The sequence below is a fragment of the Tamandua tetradactyla genome, chromosome 16 (assembly GCF_023851605.1).
Source record: "Tamandua tetradactyla isolate mTamTet1 chromosome 16, mTamTet1.pri, whole genome shotgun sequence".
In the NCBI taxonomy this organism is placed as follows: Eukaryota; Metazoa; Chordata; class Mammalia; order Pilosa; family Myrmecophagidae; genus Tamandua; species Tamandua tetradactyla.
Window position 1 is genome coordinate 79,429,007 of NC_135342.1, and position 21,046 is coordinate 79,450,052.

A 21,046-nucleotide genomic window follows, 5' to 3' on the forward strand; every position below is an offset into this window, starting at 1 on the left:
ATTAGCCACCCCAGTGGTGGTTGTGAAGTCATTTCTTATTGTAGTTTTCATTGTATTTCTTTAGTGGCTAACAATGTTGAACATCTTTTGATTTGCACTTTAGCCATTTGATTATCTTCTTTGGAGAAATGTCTGTTCAAATTTTTTTTATATATATTCTGGATATTGAACTGTTATCAGATATATGATTTCTAAATATTTTCTCCCATTCTGTATGTTGTCTTTTTTACTTTCTTGATAATGTCCTGTAATGCACAGAATTTTTTAAATTTTGATGGAATCCATTTTATCTTTTGTTTGCTTGTCACTCATGCTTTTAGTATAAAATCTAAAAATCCATTGCCTCCTGCACAGTCCTGAAGATAAGTCCCTGTTTTCTTTTGAGAGTTTTATAGTATGATAATATTTATAGTATTAGTTCTTGTATTTAGGTCTTTAATCCATGTTGAATTAACTTTTGTATCTGGTGAGAGGTAGGGATCCACATTCATTCTTTTGCATGTGGATTTTCCCATTATAACCCTGTCTAAAATGTACTGGCCATGGTTGTGTGGACTCTCAGTTCTATTTCATTGGCCTATGTGTCTATCCTTATGCTGGTACCATACTGTTTCAATTACTGTAGCTTTGTATTAAGTTTTGAAATCAGGACGTGTGAGTCCTCCAGCTTTGTTTTATTCCAAGATTGTTTTGGCTATTTGGAGTCCCTTGCAATTCCATATGAATTTGAGGGTCAGCTTTTCCTTTTCTGGGGTGAAAAAGGCTGCTGGAGCTTTGATAGGGATTGCATTGAAATTGTAGATTAGGCAGTATTGCCGTCTTTATGAAATCTTGTAATTGTGCTGTCCTGCTGTCTTCTGGTCTCTCTGGTTTCTGAAATCCACTGTTTATCTTACTGGGGTTCCCTTGTATGTATGAGTCTCTTTTCTTTTGCTGCTTTCAAAATCCTCTCTGTCTTTGGATTTTGACAATTTCAGTCTAAAAGGCTTTGTGTAATCTTTTATGAGTCCATTCTGTTTGGAGTTTGTTGAACTTCCAGGATGTGAATATTCATGTCTTTTATTAAATTTGGGGGGTTTTCAGCCATTATTTCTTAAATACTTTTTCTGCCCTTTTCTCTTTCTCTTGCTCTTTTGAGCTTCCAGTGATACATATGTGAGCATGCTTGATGAATCCCACAGGTCCCTCAGGCTATGTTCCTTTTTCTTCATTTATTTCTTTTCTTTTCTTCACATTAGATAATTTCAGTAGCCTTGTCTTAAGGTTCGCTGTCCTTTCTTTGGCCTGTTCATATCTGCTCTTGAATGCATCTAATGAGTTTTTATTTTGATTTACTCTACATCGTAGCTCCATAATTTCTGTTTGGTTCTTTTTTATAATTTCTGTCTCATTATTTCATTCAGATTGTTTTTCTGATTTCCTTTAGTGCTTTCAATAATAATAGCTCCAGTGTATGGGCTTCCTTAGGGATGATTTCTGGCCAATTCTGTTTTCCCTGTGAGTGGCCCATACTTTCCTATTACTTTATGTGTTTTGTAATGTTTTGTTGAGACCTGGACATTTTGAGTATTTTGTTAATACTCTGAAAATCTGGTTCTCCCACTCCTCTGGGATTACTATGTTTTTCTTGCTGTTGGGAGTGGAGCAGTCAATCTGTAATTTTTCTAAACTAACTTGCTCCTAAACGGGGAGAGGGAAAGAGAAAAGAGGGAAAAAATAAGTAAGTACTGTCTCTTTAAGATTCCTCTGCCATTTATGCCTGAGTGGAGTTATAACAGTGGCTGCGCTCAAAGTCAGAAGTAGTTGATCAAAAACAGTGACTGGTGATCATATCATACACCCCATGAATTTTGGAGAACCAGGTCCTCGTAGGCCACCCTCAGGCCAGGAGCCCAGGCCACAGTCTCCACTGCAACCTGCTAGGCTGCTGGGGGTGGGGAATGGGAGCCACTGCACAAAGGATGAAATTTACCACAATTTCTCAGTCTCTCCTCTAGCTTTTCCCCGGGTGCTTGCTTGTACAGTTCCACCAGACTCCAGAGTGTAAAATAGTTGATTCATATGGGTCCTGCCAGTTAGGTACTTGTTTTGGTATAGAGCCTGATTTCCTGTTGCTTCCGAATCCACCATGTTCCACAATCCTCTCTCAGAGATGTACTTTGTAAAACTGGCTCTGGTTGTGGGTGGACTAAAGGGGACTAGTTAAATAAAATACAGGAGCTTTTTAAAAATGCTTTAATTCTCATTTCTGTTCTGATGATGTGGGGTGGCCAGATATAAGTGACGTATTACCATATTACCATATAAACAGTTACCTGGGTTGCTCCTTAAGAAACTCAAATGTGTAGAATATGATCCTCTTGTTGAATTTTCAGAATGGAGGCAAATCTATTATAGGAAATACCAATTGTGTAAACCACACAGATCCTTGAATTCTACTGACTTGGTAACTTTAAAACTTTTACTCAAACCACCAAATCACCTTGAAGTTAGACCTTCAAGGTGAGAATCCTTAGGACAAAACTCCTAGTGTGAAGTTGGGGTCAGAGGGGATGTGGTCAAGTCTCCTTTTGTGCTCTGTGGCAGTCATGTGGGTTGCCGTGCCTTTTGTATTGATGCCATCACTGCTTTTCCACTGTGTCACCCTCACAGTGTTGTTGTCCCCATGTCTGTTTGTCAAGTGGGTGGCCAGGGCAAATGTCCATCTCCTGAAGTCCAGTGTTGAGTGTTTCTTTGTGTGAAGCCCAGGAGTTTGCCTGACAGCTGGAGCCACAGTCTTGGGCTCATCGGTGTTGTCCTTCAGCAGTCAGGCTCACTGGCCTGAAGTGGTGTGGGGACTCCTGCAGTTGTTTAGCTTGCCTAGAGACTGCAGCTGCTAGAATCTGGTGCAGTGACTTTTCATTGCTGAAATTCCCCACAGCTTAGTATTCTGCCAAAGGCTGTGCCTTGGTGCCACTGTAAGTCAAGTATAGTGCAGCTCATCGCGAGCAGAACCACCATTCTTCAGGAGTTATGAAACAGCATAAGTATCTGGACTTGTGTCTGCTACCAGCCAGGTCTTTGGCTGTCTTATAAAATCTTCATTGTAGTTTTTAACACTTATATATTTTTAGGCCTTTGGCTAAAGTTTCTTTTAAACCCTGAATTTTAGGGTTTAAAAAAACTGAGTAACAAGTGGTATTTTTTCTGTTAAAATATTATAGGGGGTGGGCCATGGTGGCTCAGTGGCAGAGTTCTTGCCTGCCATGCCAAAGAGACCCGGGTTCGATTCCCAATACCTGCCCATGCAAAAATAATAATAATAATATATATATATATATATACATATATATATATATATATGTATATATATATGAAAATTGGGATTTTTTTTAAAAAAAGAAGCGAAGAGTAACTCCTGGTTCCATCTCTGCAGGGCATCCTCAGCCAGCTGTGGCTTCCATTCGTTGTGTACCCCCTCCCCCTGTGCACCTGCACGCAATTCACAAGGAAACTTGGGGTCCTTGGATTTTCATGTAATGAAAGCCAATTCTTATATCATCTGACCTTCTTACTCTGTTCAATGAATAATTCCATCTTATTGTAATAGAATTCACCAGTCATCCTTCTAGTAAGCATTTGTGTTTTTCCCTTTTTTTAATAGTTATAAATGGTACCAAAATCTTTGCCCATGATTCACATTCTTTCTGGGATAGTCATCTAAATCTGGAATTGGCTAGGTCAAGGGCATGAACATTTTTAGGTCTCTCTGAGCGTATACTTCCACATTATTTTCCAAAAGGCTTGTAAGTTTGTTTTACTGACAGCTGTGTAGGAGAGTATCTTTCTCATTCTATTCTCTTTAGTGTTAAGATGGTTGATAATCCTTAGGTAAAGGGCTGAAAAAAATGGGACAGCTCCATTTAATTGACATTTCTTTTATTGTGAGGTTGGATGTTTTAAATATGTTAACATATTTATCACTTTTTCTTGTATATTCAAATTTTTTGAGTTTAACATTACTTTGCCTAATTGCCTATCTTCATCCATGTGCTTTGGTGAGGTGTTCGACAAGTAAGGCAGATTTTTGGAGGGAATTAAGCAGTCTCCTTAAAACTGCTTCTGTGAGTACATCTCTCACCTGGTGCCCTGTCTTGCCTGTTCTTGCAGTGGTCTATCACCACGGCAACAGTGCGACGGGTGGTCATTACACCACAGACGTCTTCCAGATCGGCCTGAATGGCTGGCTGCGCATTGATGACCAGACCGTCAAGGTGATCAGCCAGTACCAGGTGGTGAAGCCAGCCGCCGAGCGCACAGCCTACCTCCTGTACTACCGCCGTGTGGACCTGCTGTAGCCCAGCCTGGGTGTGTGTGCCAGACGCCCGCTTGTACAACGCCAATGCTCACTAACTTTCTTCCTCTCTTTAATGGCTCTTTAGAGAGAATCTTTTTCTCCCTTTTGCAAAAATGAGCTAGAATGGAAAAGAGGCTCCTTGGGCTTTGTGTGCAACGTAGTTTATGTTGACTTTTAATGTCCAAATCAGAATCGTTTGGTTGAAACAGACTGTCGCTTGATTTAAGAAAGTGCACAAAAACATATTTCTGAAATAATGCCAATTCCTAAAAAGGGGGAATTTGCATTTGATTCCCAGTCTAATTGCTTAGTAGAATAAATCCTGCACCAGCAACAACACTTGTAAATTTGTGAAAATGAATTTTATCTTTCCTTAAAAAATAAAATTTTTTAATCCGTCACACTTTCCTTCTCCCCCACCCTTTAGTTTTTGATAAATGATACAAATGAGCCAGTTATCAGAGGAGAAATAGTTCTTACTTCAAAATAAATAAGTAAATTAATGCAAAAAATAAGTTGCTGGTTCTAGCAAGATAATACATTTTAATAATTGTGCGATGAAAAACTGCTTATGTACACATTGCAGATCAAATACTTGGAGTTAAGATGTTAGTCTACCTAGATGGGTGGTTGTTAACTTTATTGCCATTCAGAGATTTCAAATTGCGCTCATGCTTCTTCTGTGTACACATAATGAAAAATGAAGATGGATATTTCCTTAAGTCTGCTCTGTTTGATTCTGCTCTCTGCTCTTCTCTAATGCTGCATCTCTAATTGTACACAGTTCAGTGATATCTAGGAGTATAAAGTTGTCACCCATCAATAAAAATCACAAAGTTGGTTTAAAGCTGCGCATGTTTCTTTGAATGTGAATGTCTTTTCCAGTAATCTGAATTCATCTGGACGTGGATGTACCCCCAGAAGTAAAATAAGCACCCCTTTGGTCAGCTTAATATGTTTGTGAAAACTGAACTAAGACCCAGTTTATGCTTGTTATTATTTCCAAAGTTATTATTGTAGTAATGTGGGTAAATGAAATTTTAAAATCTTGTACTAGCGGAAAAGGGGAGGAAAACTCTCCCCTGGTTTTTCTCTACCCCAGTATCCCGAAAGGGATTGGTTTAGATCAAGGCCAGGCATCCTTTGAACTGAGTGACACTGGGGCTGCTCGGCAGTGCCTCTCCTTAGGTTGTGGAAAGGAAGCCCTTCCTGGACAGAAGAGATGGAGAACCAGAGAAGGCATGCTTGCAGGTAAGGCCACCAGCAGTGGGCTCGGCTTCCGGCCTTCTGCAGACAGTTGGTGGTGCTCTACTGGGGTTCAAGCAGAACTGGTTTCACGTGGTCCAAGCCTTTTTCTCAAACTCTTGTTACCATCTGGTGTTCCTAATGAGGGCTTGTGCCACTTTGGGGTTCTGAACTTACTTTTTAAAATTATGGTTCTGACATCATCCACTTAGCCTATTTAACCTTTTGTAACTCTATTCTGATTTACTTGGCTAATTTATGAGTCATATTGTAATTAGCTCCTCATTAAAGTAATCTACTACAATTCCTGTGGAACTCGTGGAGTCTGGAAGCCAAATTAACTTTAGGGGAAGCAACCCACACCAGCAGTAAGTCAGCCGAAGATTAAGTAGAGCCCTGTATAAAGTATTTCATTGCGTTCTAGGTCGTGATCCTCTCCCTTGTGTATGTGATGGCCTCTGGCTGAGCACCCATGCAGCTTCCATAACTGAGGCCCATCATTCCCCTCGGCACTGAAAAGTGCTTTTGTTGCTAAAGAGTTATCCATGAGTCTGGTTTCACATTCTCAAAGATAAGGCCCCTTGCTCTGGGAGTGCCTTTTCAGAGTAATCTAGGAATTAGAGGTCAAAGAATGCTTTTGTTTGATACTTCAACCTGCTTCCATCTTAAGACAGACACGTCCTATGTCTTTAGATGAGGAACTTTTTCCTAAGGTATCATTCATTAGTTTCTACATAATCTTTAAGTTGCTAAGGTGTATATTTTGTTCAGCCCAAAATATGTTGGAAATGATTCATATATACCTAGAAACTCTTTCTTTTTCCAAAGCAGATACCCAGTAGTAGGACATTGTCATCTTGTTCGACTCATAGTGTTGGTGACGAAGCCTTTACTCTCCAGAAGGTTGCTGTCCTGTGCATGGTTCTGGACTTTTAAAATTCAGCCGTCTGGTTGCTGGGAAAGGATTCCTCTCTATTACCATCCTGTGGGTCTGTTGTTTGTTCAGAAGGTGAAAGCTGGCACTAGAGAGACCATGTGGATAATCCCACACCACCTTGTAATTTGCTTAAGCAGCTCAGCACATAACAGCTGCAGACAATACAGAACAGCTCAGAAGGCCAGAATATGTAGTGAGGACTTGCTACCCTGCAGTAAAGAGCCATCCGCATTTGGTCCCTGAAGTGACTCATGGCCCAAGGATAGAGACTCAGACCATTTTAGCAAATCCAAACATTGCCTAGGGTCCCAAGTTAATTGTGGGCCCATATCTGTACTTGTAGGTTTGCACTTAATGTATAATATTTTGTGTTGCTAGTATTCTGATAAGTTTCATAGGACCATCTTCTTGGCTTTGGGTCATTTATCACCCAAAGCTTTCTCTCTTGGTGTTGGGAGCTAAAGATTCAGTGGTTTTCCTTCATTAGCATTTGATACATATTTATAGGTAGCTTTCAAATCAATGTGAATGCCAAGTATTGTTAGAGGTATATTACAGGGAAATTTTCTTTAACATATAAATGATTACTAAAAAGATTTGAAAGTTCTCCTATGGGGAAAGATGTGATTGAAGTTTATCTGGTTGGTATGTTGTTCATACCAACAATAACTAAAAAAGTTCATGGGCCATTGTGAGTTCCATTAAGAATGAAAAATGGCAGCCATTTACTTGTTATGTTTGTATAACCTAGATTGGCCACCTGAGTGGCTCATAACAGCATTATCCTTTCCTTTTTCTACATAATTAGTCACACATTGTGATCTAATATGTGTTGACGTCACAGTTAACAGAGGCACCATTTTGTGTCATTGCCTTAGTGAAATTTCTTGTGACTGCTCTCATGGGCTACTTGTCCTTGATCAGACCATTTGGTTAGAAAGATAAGAGTGCAGTCACAGTTGCTTTGGTTTGAGCATTGAATTAACCAAATAAACCAGTGAATTTGGTATTGTACTGCTATCAGCTAATTTGCATAAGTCCACGATAATTTACTACTTTGTGCTTGTTTTAATACATCAATCTAATGGTTTGTTTAGCTTCTCTTTAGAAGTGTTTAGTCCATCCAAAGAAGTAAATAGAGAAAGAAGACTCAAGACTTCTATCACTCCTCTGGATCAAGAAAGAAAAATACCTTGCTAACTTATCCCCAGCAAAGACTCTTAATATCCTGAGAGTCAGTGGACCTAGAAAACATAGACTGTTAGTGTTTTAAGAATAGTTTATATCTAGCTAAGCAAATAAAATAACCAATGCTACATGTAACTTCGTGTTTTTCTTTTAAGATCAAAAAGCATGCTTCTTTCCCATCGCACATTTTCTCTTGCCTTCTAGTTGTTTTTTAAGCATTGTCACTCACCTTTCGGGCAGACTGTTCCCATTGTAATAATACCTTTGGGGGAGAAGTTAATTTGCTTGAAAAATGAAATTTATTTCATAGCCTGTGCTAGCTTTACCATATAGTGATGCTCTTTTAAAAAGAACAAACCAAACAGATGCCCAGTCCTCTTGTTCTGACCTTTCACTCTTTCTTTACCCTCCACAAGAAAGGTTACTTTAACTAGTGAGTACATTTTTAAAATGGGATTTAAATTGTATTTTTATTTCTTGATTGTAGTACTTGAGTTTTGTTTCACAGACTTGGTCATTCATGTCTCCCTTTGTACATTTTGATGATAATTAGGAATAATTTGCTGAACACAGTGGTATTTTGTGAAGTGGTCTTTCCTTGGAAAAAATTGGCAAGTAACCTTTTAAATCATTGTATTTTCATTAAAGGAAATTTCCCCAAACGCAGCTGCTGTGGTATTTAATTTATGAAGTATTTTGTTCTGACTCTTAAGCCAGAGAAGTCTAGGACTTTACACCAAATTAGTATTTAAGATATTTTCATTTTAAAATGTATGAACTTCATTTGCTGTCTGGGGAAGGTATTTCTCGTTTGTTTTTCTAACAAGTTAAATGTTAGTGTAGATTCATTTAGTCTCCCTGTATCAAACCAGTGACGTGTTAGCATGGGTCTGTGCATCTGGAGAGCTCCTGCACGTGGACTTTTCAAAGCAGACTCTGTTACTGTTGTTGGCACATTTGAGAACTGCACTAACCTCAATCTTGTTTTTTGTTTTGTTTTGTTCTGTTTAGTTTTAATAATTATAAGGTTTTATTTAAGCATCTTAACCCATCTGGAGTTCATTTGGGTTCCTGGTGTAGGGCAGAGGGCCGTGGTTCCAGAGAGGCCTGTGCGGCCCCAGGTTTCTGGGGTTGGGCCTGGTGGCCATGCGTGTGGGCCTCCCACCCTGCCTCAGAGACAGCAGCTCAGCTTCCACAGGTTTTCCGAGTATGTTGGGATTCTCTATACAATTTAAGAAAAATGATTCCTCTGCTTTAAAAAAAGAATGAGAGTAAATCTCTTGTATAGGATGTAGGTTTCCTTCTGTATGCGAGCGTTGACTCCCGCCCCTCATTCACCCCTGGTTCCATCAGGGGACCCTCTCTTAACTCTCCTCTCAGGCCATGATCCATGTCTTTTGTGTGCAGGAACCATGTATTGCTGCTTTAAAATAGGTCCTGAGGGCAGGCCACGGTGGCTCAGCAGGCAGAGTTCTCACCTGCCATGCTGGGGACAAGGGTTTGATTCCCAGTGCCTGCCCATGCAAAAAAAAAAAGGTCCTGATATTTGAATGGCTGGAATTGCTTTTCTACTTAAGAGGCTCTGACCTTGTAGTCTGCATACTTGATCTCATGTGTCTTAAAGCATTTTCCCCCTGGGTTCTGTAGAGAGCTAGTCAGTGCCTCCCGCCCTTAGTATCCTAGAGAAGTGAGCTGGTCTTCTGGGAAGTGGTGCAATAACATGAAACTTGTGATATTTTTTAAAAAATACATAAATTTGCATAGAATAAAACTTTCTCAGAAGGGGCACCTGTCTTTCCTGTGGTTCCGAGTGCCCCCTGCCTCACTGGGGGCCACACCTCCCAGTGCAAGTAGCTCAGACTAGTGGGACCCACTGCTGGGACCAACACCTGGATGCCACCCGGGCCTGCTGTGAACCAGGCAATGGGTGCCATGTCCTCAGATAGCATCTGCTATGCATTCCAAAGGACACTCTGCTGCCCCATCCACACCTGTCCCCAGTGGCCAACCTCTTTTGCTCTCCAGGACATCGGTCCTCTTTTGGCTCAAAGTTTGTCTTATTTTGTTCTTTAGATGTTAATATTAGCCGAGACTATGCACTTTTCTATGTGCCAGGCCCTCACCCAATCTCTGTGGGTGTTGGGTCCCTTGATGACCTTAAGTTAGTTACCAGCTTCACTGTGGGTTGGGGAACTGTCCCAGCCACAGCCCAGTCCCATGGGCAGGTGCTCACGTCCTGCTTATTCCCAGTCACTGGCACTTAGGAGTAAACTTGTCAGCAGGCAGAGGCCAGAGCTATTGCAGAGAAGTAAGAAGAGGAAAACAACCTGGGTGAATTCTCAATGCCTGTTAACATTCAAACAATGATTACAAATGGGTGCAAAGCCACCGAGCTCTGATTCTCAGCTGCCACTCATCAGCTTGATGACCTTGGGAAGGTTGGCTGAGACACCCAGTCCCCTCATCTGTAACCTGGTAAGGGATGGCTCCTGCCACCCGGGGTTGTGGACAGTGTTCAGGCAGGTAATGGCGGGGCCCGTGGGTGTGGCATCTGAGCATGAGGAGCCCCCAGACACGTGTCCATATCACTAGAGACAGTGCTGCCCTCAATGCTTGGGTGAGGGGAGTCAGGTCCCATGGCTGCTGCTCAGCCACGTTCAGCTCTTCCATCCATCATCTGAAGCCGTTGAAACTGCTGCATCATTTCATGTGACAGATGTGGCACCACCCCTTGAGGAGAGGCACCAGAATTTTGAGGGGTCAGCATGCCATCATGGGAATGCTCTACTGAAGGGTTGAACCCAGTCTTAAAGACCATTGTGTTCTGAGGTTTGAGCAAGGGACACTCACTTAGCAATTCATCTACAGGTGCAAGTGCAGGTGAGGGCCGATGGCCACCCCACTGGGCTCTCCTCCTGGGCGAGAAACGTACAGGGGTCTGGGTGGAGATGGACCCTTTCCCGTTCCAAGCACATCACATGCTGGGGCCCGGGACTTACAAATGGCCTTTGAATTTCTTTCACCTTCTTGACTGTTGACCCTGCTCACCTGTTGCCTCATTTGAACGCCTGCCATCCTGGCAGTTCTGGATGTGTCTGCTCAGGCCCGGCTGCTTTCAGCCAGTGTCTGGGCAGTGTCTTCCTGTCCCATCAGGGCCCACCAGGGAGAAAGCCGTTTGCTGCTGGCTGAGTTTCCTTCAAAAAAGAGTGAATGTCTGGGTATTGGGCGGTCAACAGGGCTCCTCGGACTGAATTTTCCTTGAGTAGCTCAAAAGATCATTCTCATAGACTTACTTTACTGTCTTCCTTTTATCAATAATCAATAATTGTCTTCCTTTTATACAAATGAATAATCAAGCACTGGCTGCATATGCATGCCTTGTATTTTTTCTGATACTACTAGTCTTTACAACTACAATTGGACTTTTAAAAAGCTTAAAAGCCACTAGTGTACAGGAAAATTAAACAGTCAAGACTGTATCCAAATTTGGAGCAACATAAGATTTGTTTCCAAAGAAATAGAAAATGACCATTCAATGTACCTAAATTTACAAGTACAGAGAAAGCATGCAGGTCCTTCAATAAATAGAGCTTAAATTCCACATTGTGACCACTTAAGGGAATAGAAAAGATGAGGCTCTGGGAAGGTGAAAGATGGGGAATGTCAGAAGAGGAAAAAAGTAGGGGAGAGAAATGACTGAGGAGAGGGGAGAAGAGCCAGAAGATTGCAAATCTTATCCTTAGGGGCATGGGTTTAAGGGAGCTGCCTCGGGCCCACCCTGGCCCTCCCGGGAAGATAGCAGGGAGGACAATGGCCGCGCTAAGCTATTTTTGGCCATCACCAAGTCCTGAAATCAAATTTGGTCCCAGTAGCCAGGATGCCTTACATTTTCTCCACTGGGAAACAGCTTGTCACCACTTCTTTTCTGGAAACTTAATGCTTGACACAAAATTAACCCTGGAGTTCTGCACATCTCGACTGTGCTGTGGTATGGTTTGTGCTTCAGAAATTCATTTGGAGGTGTTCACCCACTTGATCTGAGATTCATTTGACATTCATAATCTGTAGGGTTCCCTTGTCGGTCTTCCATGGGACTGTGGCAGGTTGAGTTAGGGAGCCGCCGAAACCCACACTCTGATCTTAATCCCGTCACCTATGCTGTGAGCCCATTGTCGTGGGATGTTTGAAGATGTCTTAGTTGGGGGCGGGGGGGAAGCAGCTTAATCTGATGGCTGGAGTTCTCTAAGCAGAAGAAATTCAGGCAAAGCCATGGGGAGGAATCAGAGCTGGAAGTCTGCGGGAATCAAGAGAAAACTGAGGACACAGCCATGTGATGGGAAAGCCAGGGACTGCAAGGATTGGCAGTAGCCAGAAGGCCAACGGCCCAGGAGGACAGCAACCTCCCAGCCTCCAAACCAGGAGCCACCGAATACCTCCTGTTAAAATCAAGCACTGTGTGGTATTTGCAACAGCAGCTTGGGTGAAACTAAGACAGATTGAGTTACCTCTCCAGTGTCTGAAGATTGCATTGTAAAACCCACTTTTATTTTGACTTAGAGTTTTTTCTCCCCCAACCAGATCTCTTTCAGTGTTTTGGTCTTATTAGTCCTAACGGTGACAGGATATAGTATGATCCAAAGGGAAAATAAAATTAATTGGAAAAAAAATTAGAATAAATGGGCAGTTGTGAAGGTCAGACTTCTGAGTCTCTGCTCTTCATGGAAAAGTAGCCACAGCACAACATCCTCCACAGTGTCTGGCCAGACTGTCACTCTAATTCATTTTTGACCTGGGCTGGATTAAGTCATAGCTCAGAATTTGAGCACAAACCAGAAACCCCACCTCTCCAGAGCTGACCTACTGGCCCACTGAGCAGAGGCCACAGAGGGTCTCTGGACTCTGACAAACACCCCTGAGACAGTCTGCGTCGGATTGAGCAAATGGGACCGGGCCTGGCTCATCACCTCTTCGTGGAAATGATCTCTCTGAAGGAGTCAGCGGTGCCAGAGTAATAAAGGCTCAGGGAGCCCGTAAATGCTCAGTGCTTGTGTGTTCTCACTCACTGCAGTGGTGGTGGTTTGGAAAATATTGTGAAAGAGGACGAAGCGGCTACCATGAGTCTGCAAATTCATATGGTTCGTGTTTGATTTGGAATCCCCGAAAACCAAACCCTTTAATTTCACATTCGTAAAAGTGATACATTTACTAAAGTGTTCTGTCTACTTAAATGAGAGTGGCAGCGAGGACAAGGCTGTAACACAAAACCATGAGCCGCTGCTTTGCTGGAGCATACACGGGTCTGGATTTTTTTTCTGAGGGTGGGGATGGGAGGTGGGGTGGTGGAATACAACTTATGTACGGTGAAGTGAACAAATTGTGAGTGTGCATGTCGATGGGTTTTTATGTAAGCCACACCCATGTAAAACCATCCCATCCTTAAAGAGGGCTGTTACCCTGACATCCATCATCATCAGAATTTCCCAGCCTATTGAACTGTGGGGCCAAAGAATTCTTTGTGGTGGGAGACTGTACACTGTAGGATGTTGAGCAGCGTCCTGGCTTCCACCTGCCAAGGTTTGATAACACCCTCACCTGGGTGTAACAAAGGAAATGTCTCCAGACATTGCCAGCTGTCTCCTAGTGGACAAAACTGTCCTGGTTGAGGGCCACTGGACACAGCGAGAACCTTTAGAGTAATTTTGCCTGTTTGAACTTTGTAGACATGGCATCCCATGGTCTGTACTCTCCACTCAACATTTTTTGGTGAAATACACCCATGCTGTGGAGTATACCAGTAGGGTGTCCTTTTTCCTTGCTGAGTAATATTCCATTTTATGAGTATACTACAATGTAATTATCTGTTCTAGTGTTGATGGACATTTGGGGCTGTAACAGTTTGGGTAGTCATGATTAGAGTGGCCTGGAACGTTCTGTACTGTGTCAGTGGGTGTGTGCCCCTGATTCTCTTTGGTGCCTTGCAGGGCTGGGGGGTGGGGGCTTGGTGAAGGTCGACCCAGCCATGGAGTGATCCAAACTGGTCACCCTAAACCCAACTCCCAGCAGCCAGGCCAGGGAATACCCGCTGTGACTCACTGGCCACTATTCAAACGGTCTGCCAGGCTGATGCCATCCTTCAGATGTGCTGAAGGCTGCTTTGTGCTGACCATCATTATAGGGGACTTAAGTCCCTACCTGCCCCCAGAAATGTCTCCAGAGTTTGGCAGTTTTAATAACAGTATAGCCACTAATAAATTGTCCTCAAAATTATAAGTTCTCATAGTTCTGATCTCTACCAAACCCTTTTGCTTCCTGGTTACCATTTGTTGGACACTCACCGAGTTCTCTATCAAGCGCCAGGCTGAACAGCTCTTCTTAAGTCTTAGCACTGTAGCTTCCTAATCCTCAGAAAAATCTTACGAGGGGGCCATGAGTGAGGAAGGTGAACCTCGGGTAGCAGCTGTTTCTAAACTCACCTTGCTTTATCCACTACGGCACGCCTCCTCTCTCTTGTGCCTTTCTCCTGCTCAGTGCCCACAGCCTCCAAGGCAGTGGGTAGAAATTAGTGTCCATATTTTGCAGACGGCCGCTGCAGGGGTGACAGGCGCAGCTAGTGGCTGGGGGTTCTGGTTCCTGGTCTTTGGTCCGTGCCCTCCCACTGTCTCCTGGCCACCAGGAGAGCTCCCCAGCCACACCTCCGTGTGCCATAAGCTTTCCCAGTTTAACGATGCCTCATTCTTCACAAAATTCCACCTCCCGTTGCCCTCCCAAGTTGGCCACCTTGAAAGCCAATTCCCAATGCATAGGGACAAAAAGACAGGAATATTCTACTCTGAAACATTGCCTGCTGTTGTCTCTGTAGGACTCTTTTATTTCAGTCTTTCTATTCATCTGCATATTCCCAGTCTTCTTTGTGTATTTTTAAATTAATTATTTTGAATCTGCAACTTTTGTTAAGATATAGTCACATAGCATATATTCTATCCAAAACAACCAATTACTGTCTCAAGTGTGCTCACTTAGTTGTACACCCATCATCACTCTCAATTTCATTGCCTGAAAAAGAAAAATAACAGACACACCTACAACAAAGAGAAACTCCTCTTCTAGGTGTATTTTTAATGTTTTTTAATTAAAAAAATATCTTTGAGGCAAAGACTTGTAGACACAGTTGGTTTTTGTCTCTCTGTCTCAATGCCTGAAGGCTGCAAGTGTCCAGAGCCCTCCCCCATCCACCACTGCTGAATTCCAATGTCCCCAGATCTCCAAGGCCCGCGGTTTAGCCTGGTTACAGAGACTTATCTTGATTCCAGTCATCAAGGAACACATTTGCCAAATGTAAACCCTCTCGAAATTCAAGTACTGGTTTGAGAATTAGAGTGGGATTTTGGATTTAGTCGTATGCACCCACAATGCAAGTATCAAATTCCAGATTTGAAATACAGGGAGTACAAGCGTCTCGGGCATCTACAGCCCTTATGCCATTCCATCTGTGTGAGGTAAACACAAATCCTAAACCTAAGGATTAAATTCTCCTTCAAATACTTATGGGTTTCCAACTTCGGGGGAAAATATGCCTGGGAAAAATGTCTTTGAGGTTTCATCAAACACTTGGAGAATAATCTGAAAACATTTTTTCCAAACCCTCAACTCCTTGGGATGGTTCCATCCTGAATCCGAATTGATACGTATTAGCCACGTCTACAGGGGACTTTCTCAGTCTATTATTATTATTTCTGTAAGTGGCTAAGGAGACATCTGTCCTGAGAATTTAATCTAGTGCCAGTTGGCTGTGGGGACCAGTGACACTGGTTAAACCCACCTCTGTCCCACACCAAAAGCCAGGATTTCTCTCCCAGAAATACTTGCTTCCAATCACTATCCATCACTACCGGAATCAAATCTCGGGCCAATTTAATGATGAATTGATTCATTCAGCACACTGTTTATTGAGCACCGACCCTGTGCTACAGAGATACAAAAATGAAAGGAGACCAGAGCTTTGACAACCCCTGTTCTTGGAGTTCCCACTTGGTGTGAGAGCGCAGGATGGAGGAGAGCAGGGGATGCAAGCGGCACTCAGTTACAGGAGACCCAGGGCTGGGAGGCCGGGGGCCTCAGCCCTCGCAGGACACCCTCCGGTTCCTGGGTGTCACCTCCATGCTCTGAGACCCTCCCCTAGCAAGCTCCAGGGGCTCAGTGTGAAAAATACATCTGGGATCCCCCTACTGCTACCTCTCTGGTCCTAGCCCCATCCTGTCCTGCCTGGATCCGCAGCAGCCTCCTGGGTCTCCCTGCAGCCACCTTGACACTCATCTCTGCAGGCTGTGCTTCCCACCCCGGCCAAAGTGAGCCTTCTCCAAACCCAAGCCACAGGACGCCGCCCCCTGCTCAAACCCCCTCAAGATCTCAATCCCGGCATGAAAATCGAAGTCCTTGTTATCCCACAAGGCCCCTCCCAGCCTGCAAGACTTCAGTCCGCCTCTCCTGGCTCCCGCCGTGCTGTCCGCAGGGCCTCCTTGGCCACCTTGAACATGATCAAGCAGGCCTCCACCTCAGGGCCTTTGCACAGCTGTTCCATTCCCCCAGTTACCTGTAGAACTTGCTCCCTCCCTTCAGGTTGCTGCCCCAGGGTCTCAGAAAAGCCTTGCCAGTCACGCTTCTCCAGCACAGCACCCTTCTAGGCTGAATTTATCTTTGTAGCACTGCTCAGGTCTTGCATCATGTCATGGAGTTAATTGTTTCCTGTGTGTCTTCCCATAAGAATGGAAACTCCCAGAGGGTGGGGACCTCATCTCCCTACGCAGGATTCCCAGCACCAAGCAAAGCCAAGTCAATAAATACTTGTTGAATGAATGGATGAGTATTGATCCTGAGGAATGAGGAGCAGTTCCCGAGCCTCCCCCAGCACAGTCCTTCTCGTTCACCTGTCTCAGGGTGTGACACCACCGTCCACCCCAGATTCAGGGTCTACAGACGTCCTTATGCCTCACCTACTTCAAGACCAACCCATTGCACGAAGCAGGGGGTCAGACGGCCTATCAGCCTAAAAATCTGTCTCCCCAAGCTGAAGTAATTCTGATAGTTTTATAGTATCAAAAGATGGGCAGGTTTTAGACTAATGAGCACAATGGCCCTAGATTATGTACCTAGAGGTGATGTAATCATTGAGCATGCTAGATTGATTCCATGCGTAGTCACAGAATGTATGTAAGAAAATGGCGGCCTTAATAGGATGATGGGCATGATTTTTAGCATTATAATGTGGTACAGGTGACTTACAGGTTAAACTCTAGGCTACTGAGCATGTCAGGTGGGCCCATTTTGGTTGGATCTAGCTTCTGTTCTCAAGATAACCTTAGGCTTGGGGTGGGTTAGTTCTGGGCTGACCCAAGACGCTTCATTAAGCGTCTTTCAATGACCACAAGACTGTCTCCCACAAGGCTGTCTTTCAGTGATCCCAAGATTCCAAAGTTGAAAAACTGGATAAAATGGGTACACACAAGAGCCCAAGATAAAGGCTATGCAATCATTATCAGAGATCAAGGCAGTTGGATTACATTTCAAAGACTTCAGGTATTTCCTTGTGTCAACTCTAATATACCAGAAATCAAAAGGAATATCTGTTTAATGATCCAGCAACCATAATCATCTCTTCAATCTTAATTTCTCAGTTGCAAGTCCTCCCTCTCATTTGATAATTATCTTTCAATCTTGAGGGATATCTGGGTGATGACTCTTCTAATTTCTTCATGCAGAAAAAATGGGGTGTTGACATTATGGGGCAGAGGGATGAAACTAATTGTTTTTCCCAGTACTTCTGGGTTTCAGAGCTTATGTGGCATGTGAACAATCTAGAGGCTTTAAGCCTCTGAAAACCAAACTTAGTAAGTAAAACATATAGAACCCAGGGTATTTTTAATGGTTTCCAGGAATACTATTGGTTGGGGCTTGCCATACTGTGGCAGTTTGCATCTCTGGCTGAAATTTGCATAAGAGTGACCTCCAGAGTGACCTCTCAAATCAATTTGAAATCTCTTAGCCATTGAAACTATTTCTTTTCCCTCTTTTAGTCATCCAATTCCAGAATGCAAGGACCAGGCTCATGCCTGGGAGTCAAGTCTTACATTGTCAGGGCCAGGCTCATCCCTGCGAGTCATGTCCCATATTGTCAGGCCAGGTTCATCCCTGAGAGTCATGTCCCGTTTTGCCAGGGAGACTCACACCCCTGAAAGTCATGTCCCACGTGGAGGGGGGTGGGTGTCAGAATTTAGCTTAGAGAGAAAGACTACATCTTAAGCAACAAAAGAGGTTCTCTGGGGATGACTTTTAGACATTAATTATAAGTAGGCTTAGCTTTGCCATTACAGAAATAAGTTTTATAAGGTCAAGCCTCAAGATGGAGGGCTTGGCTTATTAAATTGGATGACTTTATTGCTTAAGAGAATTCTCTAGATGGGGAATTTGAGCAGTTAGACTTTTCTCTAGTCCGTCAAGGGACTTTGTAAATACTTTTTCATTTTTTTACCCCAAATTTGAAATGCATCAGGATATAACATTAACTTGTATAGAATATCAAGATTTTATTCCTTATTCTAGGTTCCATGACAATTAAAACTGAATTAGACTGTTTAAAATGAACAGACAGTTTAAATTAGATGGTGTTTCGCAGATAATTAAAATTTTGGACAAGATAAACATCTCTTCTTTTGCTCTTGCACGGAAGTTAAAGTTTGAAAATATAGACAATATTATTTTTAATCCTGTATTCTGATTTACCTTAGTCTTATCTTAACCAAATCAGTTTTCAGTCGCATCCTTGATCAGAGTTTGATCTCTTTTTCAGTTCCTTTAACAGCTGCTATATGGAGTAATGCTGACTTTCAGAGCTGGAGAACTCTCTGAGTCTCAGGTGTCACACAGATACTTAAAGTTCTAGGGAAATACCAGATCATACAAAGAGCAAAGCAATCTCAGAATTTAGAAAACACTTAAGGTCGAGAGTAAATGTGACTGCTATAAGAGCTCACAATCTAAACCCTAGTTTTCTTATAAGCATTTTTAAATGAAACTACTTTCAGAAATAAAAACATTTGACAGTTGTCTCATATTGATAGGCCATTGCAGAGGTTTTGTCTCGTTTCACCTTTACACATTTACCAGTTATGTAATTAACAGATAAAATAAAATTTATTTATTTGTCCTGCTTTTCTTTGTTGCAGAGGAAGCTCTTACCTATAACTGACCCCATATACTTTTAGAGAAGCATTAGAGCAAAGTAGTGCAACTGACAAGTAAATTTCACTGTTCCTATGATCTTTTCCAAGAATAACTAAAACTATGACTAACAACATCATACTGTTATTTAGCATCGTACAGATTAGTATCAGGATATAACCTGGACAGTGAGAACATTGTTATGTCTTTAGGAATTTTTATACAATCTCTAAATATATGAATAACATTTAACCTATACAAATTTAGCTAACAACAGAGTGGTAAATTCCCTTCAACCACTGTGATGCTTCCCAAACACCTCGTATGCAATACATTACACTGTTTTCATAAGGCGGAAGAACAAATTATTTGTAACAGCTTTTCCCTTAAAAGTGAGTATACTTATCTTCCTAACTAAGGATATTAAGGCCAACAAAAACGTTAATAAGGGGTGGGGTGTAAGGATAGTTCAGTGGTAGAATTCTTGCCTGCCATGTGGGAGACCCAGGTTTGATTCTTGATCCATGCACTTCCCCAAGAAACAAACAAACAAAAAACTCATACAAATAAAAATTCAACAAATAGTGCTGCAATAATGGGATATTCACATGGAAAAAGAATGAAATGTGCCCCCTGCTGTACAGCATACCAAAAAAACCACAAATTAACAAGGATATTATTTTGAGGCAAAATCTTTATCTTCTAGACAGAGTACACAGATGATAAAGAAAAGGTTTTTTAAAAAAACTTTTCAGTAAAAGCAGACTAAAAATCTATGTTATTTTAATATTTTGAAAGAGAAAACTAAGCGTTAATTTTGTATAAATACACGGTTTGACACAAAAGCCTTTTTAAAAATATACATATTATAAACAGGCTTATTAAATGTTTGGTCAGCATTAAGTATGACAGGCAGAATTCATTTTCATAAGCGTTTTATAACTTTCTATATTCAGTTAGGGCTCATAGTCAGCATACAAATAAAATTTACTTTAATCAGAGAATATGATCATCTTAGTATGGAAAATAATAAAAATACTGTCCATCCTACCTATAGTTTTTATTTACCCAGACTGCATATAATCAGAAATAAATGTGGTAACAAATTCACAAAGCTTTTTGAACATTCATTCCTCCTTCCAATAACAGTATTCATGAAGGGGAGAAGACATAGCGGTACTACAAAATAACAGAAGAAGGAAGAAATTCATGCTTGGATTTGGAACACAGCCAAGCATTTCTATACTTTATACTTACAACACACACACATGATTACTTTATAATATGCCTAAAATTTCAGTCCAACCCAGCACCAACTTCATAGGTCAGAAGAGCTCGAGTTTAAAATATAATCAGTTTTTTAATAACTAAGGGACTTATAGCCAGAAAAGAATTCAAAGTTTTCAACCTTATTCCTCAGTACTAAATAATACCAGGAATATGTCAGTTCACAAAATTAAGTTGTGGCTCTATTTATTTAAATGCTACTTTCTTATTTAAAAGTCTTACAGGAGTCATCTCTTCTATGAGGTCTCCTTAGGTCATTCTTTATCTGTTTTTTAAATTCTTGCAGCATTTTTATTCTTTTTATTATTACTGTGTTATACTATGCCCTGGTACTCATATATTCTAACTACAATTCTTTGAAGCTAAGAATTATGTCTTCCCCATTCATGACAGCACCTACTAACTAAAAATGTGCCAACTGACCTTAACAAAGCCACTACACATTTAAATTCTTCCATATACTGAGGTAACAAATGGCAAAGTAACTAAAAAGCCAGATGCTCTGAAATCCAGGTAATTAAGGTTATTAAAAAATCTTATTAATATTTCTTACTAAACTTAACTGCTTTTTTAAATAGTATACTTGGAGCATCAGCGTAATCACATTTTATTATATAAATGTAATTTTGAGATTGTACTTATAATATTAGTTTATCAGTAAGCTTGTATAAATATGGGGAGAATATACCCAAGCAGAATAAAATTGCATTTGCCTAATTCAAAAATTCATTATTAAATTTCTTCTATTGGAGGAGAAAAAACCAACAAACTTTGTTTTCCTAATATGCTAATATGGGTTAGTTAAGGGCTGACCCAAGATCCTTCATTAACAAATTTTA

General features: G+C 41.7%; 1 protein-coding gene across 1 annotated transcript in view; it reads left to right on the top strand.

Moving 5' to 3' along the window:
- Positions 1-5,058, top strand: part of USP10 (ubiquitin specific peptidase 10) — a 113,718-nt gene extending 108,660 nt beyond the window's left edge. The window contains exon 14 of the mRNA XM_077133207.1: positions 4,150-5,058. Within this exon, the coding sequence (XP_076989322.1) occupies positions 4,150-4,337 (188 nt within the window). The 3' untranslated portion in view covers positions 4,338-5,058. The remainder of the gene's footprint in view (positions 1-4,149) is intronic.
- The last annotated feature ends 15,988 nt before the right edge of the window (positions 5,059-21,046 follow it).